This window comes from Antedon mediterranea, chromosome 8 (genome assembly GCF_964355755.1).
Source record: "Antedon mediterranea chromosome 8, ecAntMedi1.1, whole genome shotgun sequence".
Taxonomy (NCBI): Eukaryota; Metazoa; Echinodermata; class Crinoidea; order Comatulida; family Antedonidae; genus Antedon; species Antedon mediterranea.
Genome location: NC_092677.1, coordinates 21,842,966 through 21,857,492, shown reverse-complemented (window position 1 = coordinate 21,857,492; position 14,527 = coordinate 21,842,966). Strand labels below are relative to the sequence as shown.

The window sequence follows — 14,527 nt, the reverse complement described above, 5'->3', positions numbered from 1 at the left end:
CTTATTTAATTTGTTATTTAAAGTTGAGGGTAGTTATTTTTTAAACAATTATTGGAATACCATGAAAATATAGAAAGATATGTTTTATGATTTCTTAATCACCAAGCAGAAATAATGAAAGCAATTCAATCTGTTCGCTACCGGGAATAAATTGAGATTCGATATAATTGTATTTACTATCACCACTTAAATTGTGTTTTTTTTTTTATTCATATATAATTCATAATTCATACAATTTATATATACCGTATATTTCGGTGTATAAGTCGCACCTGTGTATAAGACGCACCCCTAAACTGAGAGTAAAATATCGGTATTTTTTATATCGTCGATGTATAAGACGCACCTTATATTTCATCAAAACATTGTTTTTTAAAATTTTAATCAATATTATTGTGATAATATATTTTGTTATATCTACAACGGCGTCCTTTATTTAGGTTTTTTCTTACCTAGGCTCAGCCGCGCCCAGCCTCAACAAGTTCTTTCTAACTTGTTATTCATGAGTTTCGCCGCAACATCGAGTGCATGACCGTGTGTGTAACACGCACGTGTGTGGGCTAGCCTCGCTCGATCATTTCGAGAGGGCGCACGTTTTCACGGACAATCGTATTCGATTAGTATCTATGTATCCGAGAAGTGTGTACGCTAGGTCCATGCTATAATCACCTGGAGAACATACTAGTCGAATACCGTACACCATGTGCCACCAAAAGAAGGGCTTGCGCTTGGGGTACGGCGATCGTGCGTATAACTACTGTATAAATAAATACTATTCCAATCGTACGACGTAAACGTTTACAAATGACATTTTATCGGAGCGCCATAATGAACAAATCTTTTCATCATATTTAGTATAACATCATGCTAAAATTACTTGAAAACTAGGCCTAGGCTAGGCAGAAGCAGGTTGCCGTTACGTTAGTTAGTTACTGTAGCTAGGCCTAGCCTACTCAGGCCTAGCAAACGAGGTGACGATAGCCTAGGCCTAGGCCTATGTACAATCTGTGTGGTGAGGCATTTATGTTCGGTGTATAAGACGCACCCTTAATTTGGAGGTCAAATTTGCGTGTCAAAAGTGCGACTTATACACCGAAATATACGGTATTCAAAATCCGAATGTATTCATCGTTAAATAATAATTATTATAATGACCTTACTTCTGTTTTGGGTCATGGTTTTCCTCTTCGGCATTGCCGAATTATTGTTACTCCATCTCCATTGCTACAACACACGTCGCGGAATAATATCGCTTAACATAACGATGTAATTTGACCACCCAAAGCTCGCACGTGGCGTGACGAATTGAGAACGACGAACCCGATGATTCACCCGATGATATGCATGATTGGCCACCAGGGAGCCGAGTCGACCACGAGTTGGAACTGTAGGCAACCGAGCGACGCTCGGTCGTCGTCGGCGGCTGCACTTACTGACCTCTGTCATATTTTATAAAGGAAAACTGCAAACAACATCGTCGATTTGTGAAAATGGCCCCTTGTTTTTTCTAGGCCTACCTAGTAGTATACCTGTTTAGCGTACTTTATTTACTTGCGAAAAACGTTGTTTGAATGTTATCGGTAGCCTAGGCTATCTAATAAATATAGAAATAAATATGATCTTATGTTCTAGCTCCTACTAATAATTAATACTACTAGACTAGGCCTATCTAATGGCTGGTGCTAGCTAGAGGCCTAGCTAGCCCTAGCTAGGCCAGAGCCTACGTACGTATTTGTTGTAATGACAATTTAAATGTTTTATTTAGCTCTATTCTACTCATTGCTGCTATTATAATTTATAAAATGGCCTAGTTTGTTCGTATATGATTCGTATACGATATTCTTATCATGAATAAACAACGTATACGTTACGTATGCTAAACGTATACGACGCCAACTCTTTGTGGAGCAACAGAGTGGAAATAATGTAAACAGTGAAATCGTATACGATCCGTATACGTCGTATACGTTTTCAGCTTTTTTGCAAAGGGAGGTCCCACCATACACAATGTTGGGTCACGAAAATTCACAAAATAGGATCATGGGGTCGCGGTCAAAAAAGGTTTCGGAACGCTGCTTTAGTCAATAACATCTTTTGGTTTACTACTTTACATGTCAAAGTCCAAAACAATATTGTCTATCCCTACAACATACTACAGGGACATGAATTAAAAGTTATACTTATTTAATGTCAATTCAATCAATCAATATTTTCTGGTATCTTGTGGATGTTTATTGTGAACCAGACCAAAAGTTCTTTTATGGTTTAAAAATTAAAATTACAATAAGGATTATGGAATTATGTTATTATTGTAAATACTGATTGAGGCATGTAAGAACCTTAAAAAAAACAAGATCTGCAAACAACATTAAAAATACAAAATTACAAATTTTATGTGAAAAAGGAAGACATAGAGAAAGGAAATGAATAATTAATAGGAAGTACTATAACTTTGCTATTACTCATATTGCTATCATTGCATAGGTTTTGTTTATTATGAAAAAGTATTTGTGGTATTAATATCAAATCAAATTATTTTGTTTAAAAACAAATATAATCATAACTAGATTTGACGAGTTGCACAGCAAACTTCACGTTATAAAATATTGTGCACAGAACAAGATTATGCCATTATGACCTGAAGAAAATGTTGTTTAAACATGCCATTTTTAATCCACAGAAAACTTGCTCTTAATATGAACTTAAATTTTCACAAAGTTCAATAAAAAATTGCTTTTTAGTCTATGATGAATCATTGAAATTCATAAAATTGCGGTCAAACCTAATTACGTAACTCTGGCGTCATTCAAAAAGGTGCACAACTTCATGTAAATGTCGATATGTTGACAAAGTTATGATGTTCTGATTTACACATTTTAGGGACAAGTGGGACAAGGCCAGAAGGAAAGAAAAATACAGAAAACTAGATTTAAACTCGTCACTTTGAAGAGTCTGGGTTATCCGCGCATTAATTAATTTGCTCATTTAATTTTGAATTTAAACTAATTTTTACTAAATTTGAATTTAACACTGCCAACTTAAAACACAGTTTTAACAGTTTATAAAATTGGTATCACTATAAAATCTCACCTATACAAGCATGAACTCTAACAGACAGCTGTGTCCGCAGCAGAATAGAATTCTTCCTTCCTTCACTGCAAAAGAAAATATACATAACTTCTTATTTATTGTTCTAATTAGCCAAAGCATTTTAATTGGACTGATATTTATCACAGGAATACAAACCTGTTCATGCTCAGTGTAAGCATCTGACTAGGGTTCTAAACATTTTTCTAGTGGGATTCAAATTGTAATTTACAAATTATCATAAATGCCTCATTTTAATTGTAATTTTTAAATTGAGGATTTAAAGTTTAATCAATAAATTTAGTACAAAATATAATGTGCAAAGCTACAGTATCAATGTGTATGGGTTTCCTCCAAATTCAAGGAAATTGTTGTAGTGAATGTAATTTGATTTTAATTCAATTAAAAGTTTGTTATAAAGTGGACAGAAAAATGGAATTCAGTTTTAGTATCATTTCACACCACATACAGTTACAGTACCTCTTTTGAAAACCTTCAAAATCATCTCTTTGTTCATCAATAGATGATTCCAAATCTAGGTATAGTCCATTATGAGACAGTTGCAATGTAGAATCTTCAAGCTAAAACAAAACAATATAAAATACAACTAATTAATCATTAATATAACATATATAAATATATAAATCCAAAGGCAAATTACTATAAAATATTGAAAATAACATGTTTTACAGAATGCAGACCTGCCAACCTATATAGACTATGTTTTAGGGGTTTTTAGTAGTGAGTTGTATACTACATAATTCAATCACTTGTATGTTGGTTCAATAAGGTTTGCTATGTATTTTTATCAATTATTTTAAACCAAAAAATGATATTTTACCCATTCCCTACAATTATTGTTATATACTGTATATGTGATACATAATAATACAATGTAATACAGATAATTAATACCATATTCGTAAATTTAAAATTCACTTTTTAATACGAACGCAAATGTCGACAATGGTGTGTTATTCACTTTTGCCTCATGACGTCATTTTTTTATGTAAACAAACAACGACGAAAGGAAGCAAAAACTGTGTATAAAAACTTCATTTTCTCCGCAAATCCTAACTTTTACGCGACGCAACATCAATAAATGATCTTTCCATAATGTTTAGAACCTATGGTGAGAATCTCATTGACTACTAACGTTATACAATGGTGAAGGTGATATTTTACTGGACTATTAAAGATGAAGAAAGTTAGTATATTTTTTTTACATTAAATGTGTAGTTTATATGATTTACGATTGACCAATTGGCTTCCTCAAATATCTAGTAGCAGACACCAGTGGGTTCTAAAATGTACAGTACATGTATTGATAGCTAAAATTCCAAAACTCTTCTTACTTTCAATATAAATTATTGTGTACATTAACGGTCCAAAAAAATGTCGTAGTTTGTTTGATTGTCGAAATTAATTTTTTTATATTTAATATGTTAACTCGTTGGCTTACTATTATATACATATACAGTAGTTCCAAGTCGATGCAAAAAACATCACACATCGACTTGGAACAATACTGTACATACATAATAGTAAGCCAACTAGAAAGCCCATCAGCCTTCATTAGAAAAGTTCATATTCATTTGATTCGCTGTAATAACTGTATTTTGTCTTTTTGTCTTTGAATTTGATGTGTAAACTGACTTTGGGGTTGGGTCAACCAGCTCAGCTACAGTGATTCAGTTCACTTAGGTTGATCCTGGTCTACCCAATTTTAGTTTCTTTTTGTTATGTACTGAAATAGACCAAATAAATAATTAAATGAAATGAAACAACCACACACAACAATGTGGCCATGATCTTGATCAGAAGTACCGTGCACGCGCGCAGCAAATAACAAATATCGTGTTGAACTATTACGTACATTAAACCAACATAAAGTTAACATGCAAATATCGCGCACACGACCAGCAAATGGTAATAATCCAATGTGTTAACGACGACCCTAACAGACGTATCTTGAATACACAATTATTGAACAACTCAATACACATGATATATATATTAACTCTATCAAAATTGTTTCAGTCTAGCACTAAATTTGATTTGATTTTTTTTTTATATTTGTGGGCGATTGTCGTTTTCACATTTGTGGGCGCTGTTTATTACATTTGTGGGTGATGCGTTTTCACATTTGTGGTTGTTTTCATATTTACGGTTGTTTTCACATTTGTGGGTGATGCGTTTTCTGTAAGAATACAAATGAACAGAAATGGCACTTCTGAACTTTGACCCACAACCCAGGGTATGTATGTATCTCCATAGGTTGTCGACAATTGAATTTGTTTTGAAACATTTTGTTATTTGTGAACTACATTTTGAAAAATGTTACAAAAGGTTAGGGTCAAGGCGTTTTTCAGATCTACTGTAATTTAAGGTTACAAACTACATTTAATGTAAAAATAAATACTATATGGTCCTATTCAGATAACTGTTTTCGTCTTTAAATTGTTAATGTGGAAAATAAGACGATTCTAATCATTTTAGTGGCCCGCTATAAATCCCAACATGCATTGCGCGCGGATTGATATTTTTGTTTTTCTTCTGTAATTCACCCACCGATCGATCGTGAGGCCAAAACAAATAGAAGACTCCTAACTTTTCAGCGAAAATATTAGGTTCCCCCAATTTGTATCAACGGAGTCTGTCAAAAACAGAAAGATAATTAACGCAGTAACTATACAACATCAGGCTAGGCCTATAGCTCTCATACGATGTTTGTACATACCGGTGTTTACCAGCTAGGTCTACAAAAGATGGCCAACGAAAGGACACTCACCGTGAGCTACTTAGGTAGTGCATTGTTTGTCGCTTTTTTTTATCATAATTTACCATAAAACGTACATTTACAGTAAGACAAGGAATGACCTGGTTTAATGTTTTTAAAGTACAGTAATATACTGTATGCATTATTTTTACAAAAATTGTAGGGAATGGGTCTTTAAATAAATTGTTGGCAATAAAGCTTTCAGTTACAATAATCCTATGTTAGCAATTTGTATGTTCATTAATACTTGAAATAATTTTCTCACTATAAATTTAAAATTTTAACATATTAAAATAATTACAAGTTACTACAGTATAGCACAAATATTTAAATTCTCCTTTGACTACAGTAGTACTGTATAAATTCAGGGGCGGTCGCAGAACAATCTTAAGGGGGTTGCCCTCAAGTGTTTGAGCTGAATCACAAGGAAAGTCCCCGATTAAGGTACTTCCACTACGATAATATATTGTAATAAATATAATCAATTTGCAAATTAATTATTATTATCAATCAATGATTTTAAAAAGTTAGAAAAAAAAAATATGAAGCAAAACGTTATATAGAATTATTTTGAATTACTGTATAGGTAAATGCTAAATAAGTCAGCAGTTTAAATCACAATTTCCTATTCACAAATATTCTCTTCCAGCCATGGAGTTCTACAATGTAATGGATATTTTAATTGATGAAATGGGATCTAAATTTAAAATTAGTGACAGAAAAAAATAAAGGGTGTTGCTCTGAAATTTGATAGTTAGTAAAAAATGTGTTACATTTAGATATCGTGACACCATTGGTAACAGTATTGATTGAAAAATGTTGACCAAATCTAGTAGATAATTGAGTTTTTTTTGCCTACTTTAACCGATTTAGGACTTAACATTAAAGCTAATCAAATGTTGGCATAATTTGGCAAAATGTAAAATAGTTTTATCATAATTCTAAAACATTTTTTTTCTAATTTCAAAAACAGATTTAAAAATCGATAACTGAATAAACTAAAAAATCATCCCTTATTAAAATCCTTAATAAACTTATATTAATTCATATGTGAGTATATATACAACTTAGGATAATGAACTACGGGATAACATGGTATTACGATTTAATGTACTGTATAACTGCAAGGTTTTTGTGGGGTTTCAACATGCTAAAAATTAAAGACATGTTCAAATTTAGGGTGTTGTATAAACACAGTCAAGTTTACAGTAAGGCAAGTTTAACAATCAACTCAAGATTATCTACTGCAACACATCCTTGTCTATAACATGGAGACATGCACTTATGTTGAAAATAATGTACGTCAGTCATTACAGTTGAATTCTGTAAATTCTGTTTTTTAGTTAGTATGCTAATGCAGGATACAAATGTGCACTCTCATGCCCTTCTGATTGGCCCTGGCTACCACAATAGTATTGATCCTACAGTACATTATCACTTCTTGGGAACCTTTATAGTTAGCATACAGAAGTACAGTAATCCAAAGCAGGATATTAAACTTGCTAATATCCGACACCCATGTCATTGCATAAAATTTCTTCAACTTGCAAATTTCTCACATTATTATTATTTATAAATTTGTACAGAGTATAAAACAAAACCAAAATTTCAATTTCGCTTTTCAACCAAATACTTTAGGTTTTTAATGTCTATTAAAAACCGCTACCTTTAAACCACTTGATATCGATCTTTCAATTTCAATTTAAGTGTTCTGTTCTGTTCAATAATTTACTAGCCGTGCAATTTTATTCACCGAATTGCTAAATAGTTGAAGGAGGTGTTGAAGGGACTATCCAACTATCAGGGGCGGATCCAGGATATTGAAATAGCGCATTGTAAGTCGTTTAAAACAATTTACAAACATCTCATAATGTCATTTACCAAACATTCTAAATAAAGCTCGCAAATTACGACATGTGGAACATGCAGCTGATACCTAGGGTACCAAAAGCAAGCTAACAACTTGCCTGTACTTTACATCTAAATTTTTACAACGCGACAATGTTTTTCAGCTTTTATAAACTTGTCCTAGCCTAGCCTAGGCCGGTATTATTTTCTTACACGCTCGCCGGGTCGATCGCAGTGATTACTCCTTCGCATGCAGCTGAAGTAAAATGACGTCACGTTAAAGCGGGTCGTCAAAGAGTCTCATGCATATTAATGAAGCAAACTTGCTGAGAGTGTTTTCCACCACCACGCAACACATGCGACGCGAGATTTATCGAAACTCCGAGCCATCGACTGACATCATGTTTTTGACAATTAAAATCACGGCATATTCAACGACCTGGTTTAAACGATCGTTTAAAAATTAGCGGTCCGGCTCGATCATCATTACATTATATTTAGAGATTTGAAAAAAACAAAACACCTCTTTTGTCATCGCGATTTGTTTATGAGAATCATCGACGGGAAAGCAAATAAAACAACAAGGGTCATGAAATGCTGCAGCATTGTTAATATTTTAATAGTAATACGTTTTAATAAAATGTAGGCCTAATGGGATAATTTTCATAGGCACTATACAGTCCTAGCCTTTGTTTTTATTGTACTTAATAAATGGGCGCGTAGTATAGTAGCACTGACCATGTGGCTTCATCAACTCTATTGATCGTTGGAGGTACCGAGCTACTCTACGATCACAAAGGATGCCGACCTGCTTAGTGGAACGCGACCAAGCTCACCACGTGGCTTTTATCAACCTGCTCCTTTTACACTTAACTGTGAATGATCGTTGGTAATGCTAGAGATTGATAGTACACAAAGGATGTCGACGTACATGCTTGGTGGAATGCGATCAAGCTGACGATGTGCTCCGACGTATATTTTCACTATGAAAATGTGCAAACCATCGGTGATTGATGACCGTCGAAACGATACGTGTTTTTAAAATCTATTTAATTTTTTTCACAAAAAAATCTTTAAAAAATAGGGGGGGGGGGCGTACGCCCCATACGCCCCCCGCTAGATCCGCCACTGCAACTATTATGCCCTTCTGATTGGCCCTGGTGCTTTTTACCATAAATATATAATTTTAAACTACTTTTTACAACAGAAATTAAACTCTCAATATTTTCGCCAGTGGAGTATATACACTTGTGTTATGATTAATTTTGGGTAAGAAGTATAGCATAATTATTGTGAAATCGTTGTTAATACAGTATGTACAGTACAGTAACAGCTTGTAGTTAGAATATCAAAATTAGCTATTATAGGTCTAGAAATTATTTTTTCAACTACCGTACATCTTAGAATTTATAATCTTATTCAGGATAAAGTTGGTTAACAAATTTGGAATTAAAATACAAGGGAACGAATGAAAGGGAACTATGTATCAGCCTTAGGCCTGGGTCTTAGTTTTTGTGTCTTACAATACAAGGTCTTACTGTAGTTTAGGGCCTTAGTTTGTGTGATCTAATAGGTGTCGTGACACCCCTAGCTAGAATGGATGCTAGTCAAGTCGCCCCATCGCTAAGTTACTTGCAACATAAATAAGAATACCATTCTGGGCTACGAACGAGGCATAACTGATTGGGAAGAGAAAAATTAGCTTATTTTATATATACCCACACCCAATAGTTTCAAGTTTCACCCAGACACACAGACAGCAGCTTAGTTACGCTTGGCGATGCTTAGCTTGTTGACAACACCACCAGCGGCAGGGGTTTCTGCAGTGTACAGGTAGCTTAGCAGCTTTAGGCTTACTAGGCTTAGAGCATGGAGGTATGGGTGTAAGGTACTTACTTTGTGAGGTGCATTTAGCAGTCTATGAATTCCTCCAATTTGGTCGATCAAGGGAATATATTCATTAAAATCATAGCATGGTGGCCGGGTGGGTTCTGGGAATATTGTGCTTGCAAATGGATCGGTATCATCCAAATATTGTACTCGTAGTTCTAATCCACTTGTCGCCATGTTTCACAATGACCAACATAAAAAACTTTCCTGTAAGTTGACAGTCTGCTGCTAGCTCAGCTCCTCTCTGTATGTCAATATTCTTCCGCTCAGTCGCTACACTCAGTTGTTGATGTCATAAGTGAGTCATTTCACATAAATTGTTGGCGGATTTAAAGATGTATTATTGTCCCCCTGAAAAAATAATTCTTAACAAATTTTTTGTTGAATATTCCATTTGACCAAAGATTGGATCGGAAAAAAAATGTATTTACCTGAAAAAAAAACGTGATTTAAAGCAAATGGTCAAATTGTCTGCCGGCCAATTTTTTTTTCTATGGAAGTGATTAACTTTATTAAAACTACAAAATAATAGCATATGGCATACCCCAACCCCCTTTTTAATAGGGGTTTCCGCGGAGAAAAACCCTTTGTTCATGGACTCAAGAAATGAAAGAGATAGGCCTAAAGCTGGCGTAGGCCTAAAGATTATTCTTTACGCCATGGTTTTAATGTCCTATTTTAAAAGTTATTCACTTTAGGTCGAAAATTCGAACCAAAAACAACAAATTTACGCAAAAGTAAACAAAGATTATCAAACCACGATTATGCATTATATGCATGATGCTAATTAGGATTGTTTACAATGCGTCACGATTGAGAAGGTGTTTTCACATAGATCGCGAGCGGGAAGTTTTATGAATATGCAAACAGAGTAGCCAAACAAGCGAGTTACATTGTGAGATATGTTTTGATCGAAAACTTTGACTGGAAGTGAAAGTTTCTTTTTGAACAAAAAAAGGTCTGTATTTCAGTTAAATTTTGACTAATTTTTGGTGAAAGTTAATAACTATTATGATACTTCAAAATGATCCAGTTTTTTTCGAAATCTTTTTTTTTTTTTGGAATTAGTCAAAGGAACAATACATCTTTAAATAAAGTATGGAATATATGTTATTCCGGTTTCCGCTCAGAACAGATAGATTGAGACCGCTTACCGTTACCGCTCGTAGGCGGTTATAGAGGACGGAATCTGAAGCATAGGAAACTTATATTATTATTGGCATGGACCAAGTGTACATTTTTATAGGTCATGGAGGTAAACTCCATGCTTATAGTAGGCCCTACTACGACTGAAAAATGGGAACTTGGAAACTCGGCATGGGCAAAGCAGGTCCGGCGAGAGTAAAGTCATGAGACTATGCACAGTTTGTAAGACCTGTTTCAATAAACAGTGTTTTCGTGTTAGCGATAGAGTTATCATGTCAAAACAATCCTTCCTCTATGCGTAGAGATTATAATATCTCTATGCTCTTTGTTAAAAATGATGGCGAATGGTATGATAGAGATATTTACTTAAATTGTCAGATTAATGAGTAGGCCTACGTTTGTCGGCGGCTGGAAAATTAGAAATTTTGTTTACTGGAATGTTGGGGTCGGTATGTGGGTCACACGGCCTTAATATAAGTAGTAACACGCATATAAACTGTACTTTTAGGACTTCATTCATTTCATGCCATACGTTACACAAAATATTTACTAGTGATTGTTAAACAAAAATCATCATTTAATGAAGAATTAAAAGAACGGGAGAAAGAACAATAAATTTAAATTGTTACTTCAAAACAGTTTTTTGTAAATTTCTTGTTTACAGTAGTAATAGTTTAATAGTCTTGATTGTTAATGTTATGTTTTTGGGGGACAATACATTTTAATATACCTGTAGGCCTATGTTTTCGGGGGCCCGTGTATTAATATACGTGAAGTTTATTTTTTTAGGTCTATAGGCCCTAAATAAGAAAATTCTAGATGAAGTTATCAAATATTCAACATTCCTGAAGGTGAAATAGGAAATGGCTTGCGTTTGCACACTGCTATTTGGAATGAAAAAATAATAATTTGCGTTGCCTGAAAATGCTCTAAAATTAGACATCTCGTGCTGTGTTGTGACGTTATATGATATTATTGTAGAAACAACCAGCTGTATGCCTACATAATGTAACAATAGAAAGCCTGCAAGTGATATGATGTCGTTACTTATATCACTAAATGAGTTTTAATTTAAATCATGGCTCAATATGTCCTTTTATATATTATTTCCCAAGACACAGAAAACTAAAGAGAAAGAAAGGGGTTTCAAATAAGAGAGAGACAAAATAAAGATATACATGTGAGCACAGCGGGGGTGGGGAAAGGAGGAGGGTGAGGTGTGGCAAGCTATAATTATATATATAACTGTGGAAGCGCAGCTTGATGATTCGAATTAGGAACTCTCGGACTACGTCAGTCAGCAATGCACCAATGGGCCAACGGCTTTACGTACCATCAGCATCTTGCCAAAACTTCATCTCCCTCTCCTGCTAGAGTTAACAGCTCGCTAACGCTAATCTGCGCCTAGTTCAGACACAACATTATGTACGCCGCTTACATAACGCCACCTTAACGACGTGAGTCTGAACATACCCTAAGGATATATATCAATATGACAGGCTCAACCCACTGGAGCCATCCGATTTGATAAAACAATAAAAATTGTCTAAAATTTGTGGAATAAATATTTTCTTTAATTGATTTCAAATGAATCGAAAGTGGGTGAACTTGACAAAGGTGGGAGTTCGTTATAAAGAGAATGCAAAAAAAGAAAAAAAAACGTACTTTTTCACTCTAGGATGCAATGCAAGTTATTTTACCAATCACAAACGATAGCTTATCCGAACTGTCAGTTGTGACGTGCGGCGAGTCCGTAGTCCGCGAGGAGCGTACACACAATTGGGAATCGACGACGGGGCAATGGAGGTTTTTGACGCATAGTTCGTTGTTAATATATAATAATAATATATAATGGGGAATCCCCATTTAGGGGGTGGATTTAATAACCTACCAACTGGTTCTACAACGCTATTTTTCTGTAGTTTGCAAAGGAGTGGGTAACTTGACTGAAAAACTGCGAACTTTGATGTACCGGCGGTGGGAACTTTTACAATGAACATAATAGACTAATAGAAAGAACAATATAAACAGGTCCATCCCAAAGTACACTCATAGCGATGTTGTTCAGGCCCGTTAGCCAGGGGAAATTGTTATGGTTCGGGATAACTCGTTGACGTTAGCATTGAACGCAAATGTGTTGGCAGAAAAAATAGCTGGCGATCGTTTTGCCACTTGCGAGCGCGCTATTATTAGAGTGCCATTTCCGGCCGAAAAGGTGCCATTTATCATAATTTTTTGGCGAGAAAGTACCATTTCCAGTTAGGGGTGTCATTTAACAACATTCGCTTTGCCACAGGCTCCACCATAGGGGGGGGGGGATGGGTGTTTCTGTAAGACCAAATATATAATAATATCCAATCTGCAGACAGTACTGTTTCGATCTTTTTAGATCTCGTCTGTGCAGCTCAGGTTTCGAAATTAAATGTACCGCAGAACTGGCACAATAATATATAGGCTGAGCCAGTTATGCGGGACATGGTACACTGATTATGAACACAAAGAGCGCACAAGCTCAACGAGCTTATATATATATATCGTTTCAAATTAATTAATTAAATTTCAGTATATCACCGGGCGGTTTAGAATTAATGTTCTTTGCCTGATTTATATATATATATATATATATATATATATATATATATATATATATATATAAATCATACTGTAAATTATAGAAACAGTGCTCATATTCGGAACATGATCTCATAATCGCGTCGAGCATAGCTCATTGGCGAAAGTTCCATATTTTTTAGTTGTATGAAAAAATGTCTCTGGCTGGATTCGAACCTGCAACCTCTCGCTTACAGGGCGAGTATCATACCACTAGACCACAGAGCCATGTATGGTATTATCACAGATTTTCACCCACCAGATACATTCTCTCATACAACAAACGCCCTCACAATCAGTGGAGGCTTAACAAGTCAGAATAAATTCCAACTTTAATTCGCAACGGTTTTTTAAATAATATTGTGTATATGTAAATCAATGATGTTGCGTAGCACTGTGTAAATTATATATAAATCATACTGTAAATTATAGAAACAGTGCTCATATTCGGAACATGATCTCATAATCGCGTCGAGCATAGCTCATTGGCGAAAGTTCCATATTTTTTAGTTGTATGAAAAAATGTCTCTGGCTGGATTCGAACCTGCAACCTCTCGCTTACAGGGCGAGTATCATACCACTAGACCACAGAGCCATGTATGGTATTATCACAGATTTTCACCCACCAGATACATTCTCTCATACAACAAACGCCCTCACAATCAGTGGAGGCTTAACAAGTCAGAATAAATTCCAACTTTAATTCGCAACGGTTTTTTAAATAATATTGTGTATATGTAAATCAATGATGTTGCGTAGCACTGGGTAAATTATATATAAATCATACTGTAAATTATAGAAACAGTGCTCATATTCGGAACATGATCTCATAATCGCGTCGAGCATAGCTCATTGGCGAAAGTTCCATATTTTTTAGTTGTATGAAAAAATGTCTCTGGCTGGATTCGAACCTGCAACCTCTCGCTTACAGGGCGAGTATCATACCACTAGACCACAGAGCCATGTATGGTATTATCACAGATTTTCACCCACCAGATACATTCTCTCATACAACAAACATATATATATACATATATATATATATATATATATATATATATATATATATATATATATATATATATATATGTATGTATATATATATATATATATATATATATATATATATATATATATATATATATATATATATATATATATATATAT

General features: G+C 34.5%; 1 protein-coding gene across 12 annotated transcripts in view; it reads right to left on the bottom strand.

Moving 5' to 3' along the window:
• The window catches only part of LOC140057257 (uncharacterized), a 150,748-nt gene extending 140,887 nt beyond the window's left edge, over nucleotides 1-9,861 (bottom strand). For all 12 annotated transcript variants that reach the window (XM_072102833.1, XM_072102828.1, XM_072102832.1 and 9 more), the window contains exons 1-3: nucleotides 9,611-9,861; nucleotides 3,568-3,668; nucleotides 3,091-3,155 (exon numbers count right to left, since the gene is read on the bottom strand). In XM_072102833.1, the coding sequence (XP_071958934.1) occupies nucleotides 3,091-3,155; nucleotides 3,568-3,668; nucleotides 9,611-9,781 (337 nt within the window). In that variant the 5' untranslated portion in view covers nucleotides 9,782-9,861. The remainder of the gene's footprint in view (nucleotides 1-3,090; nucleotides 3,156-3,567; nucleotides 3,669-9,610) is intronic.
• Nucleotides 9,862-14,527: the final 4,666 nt, after the last annotated feature.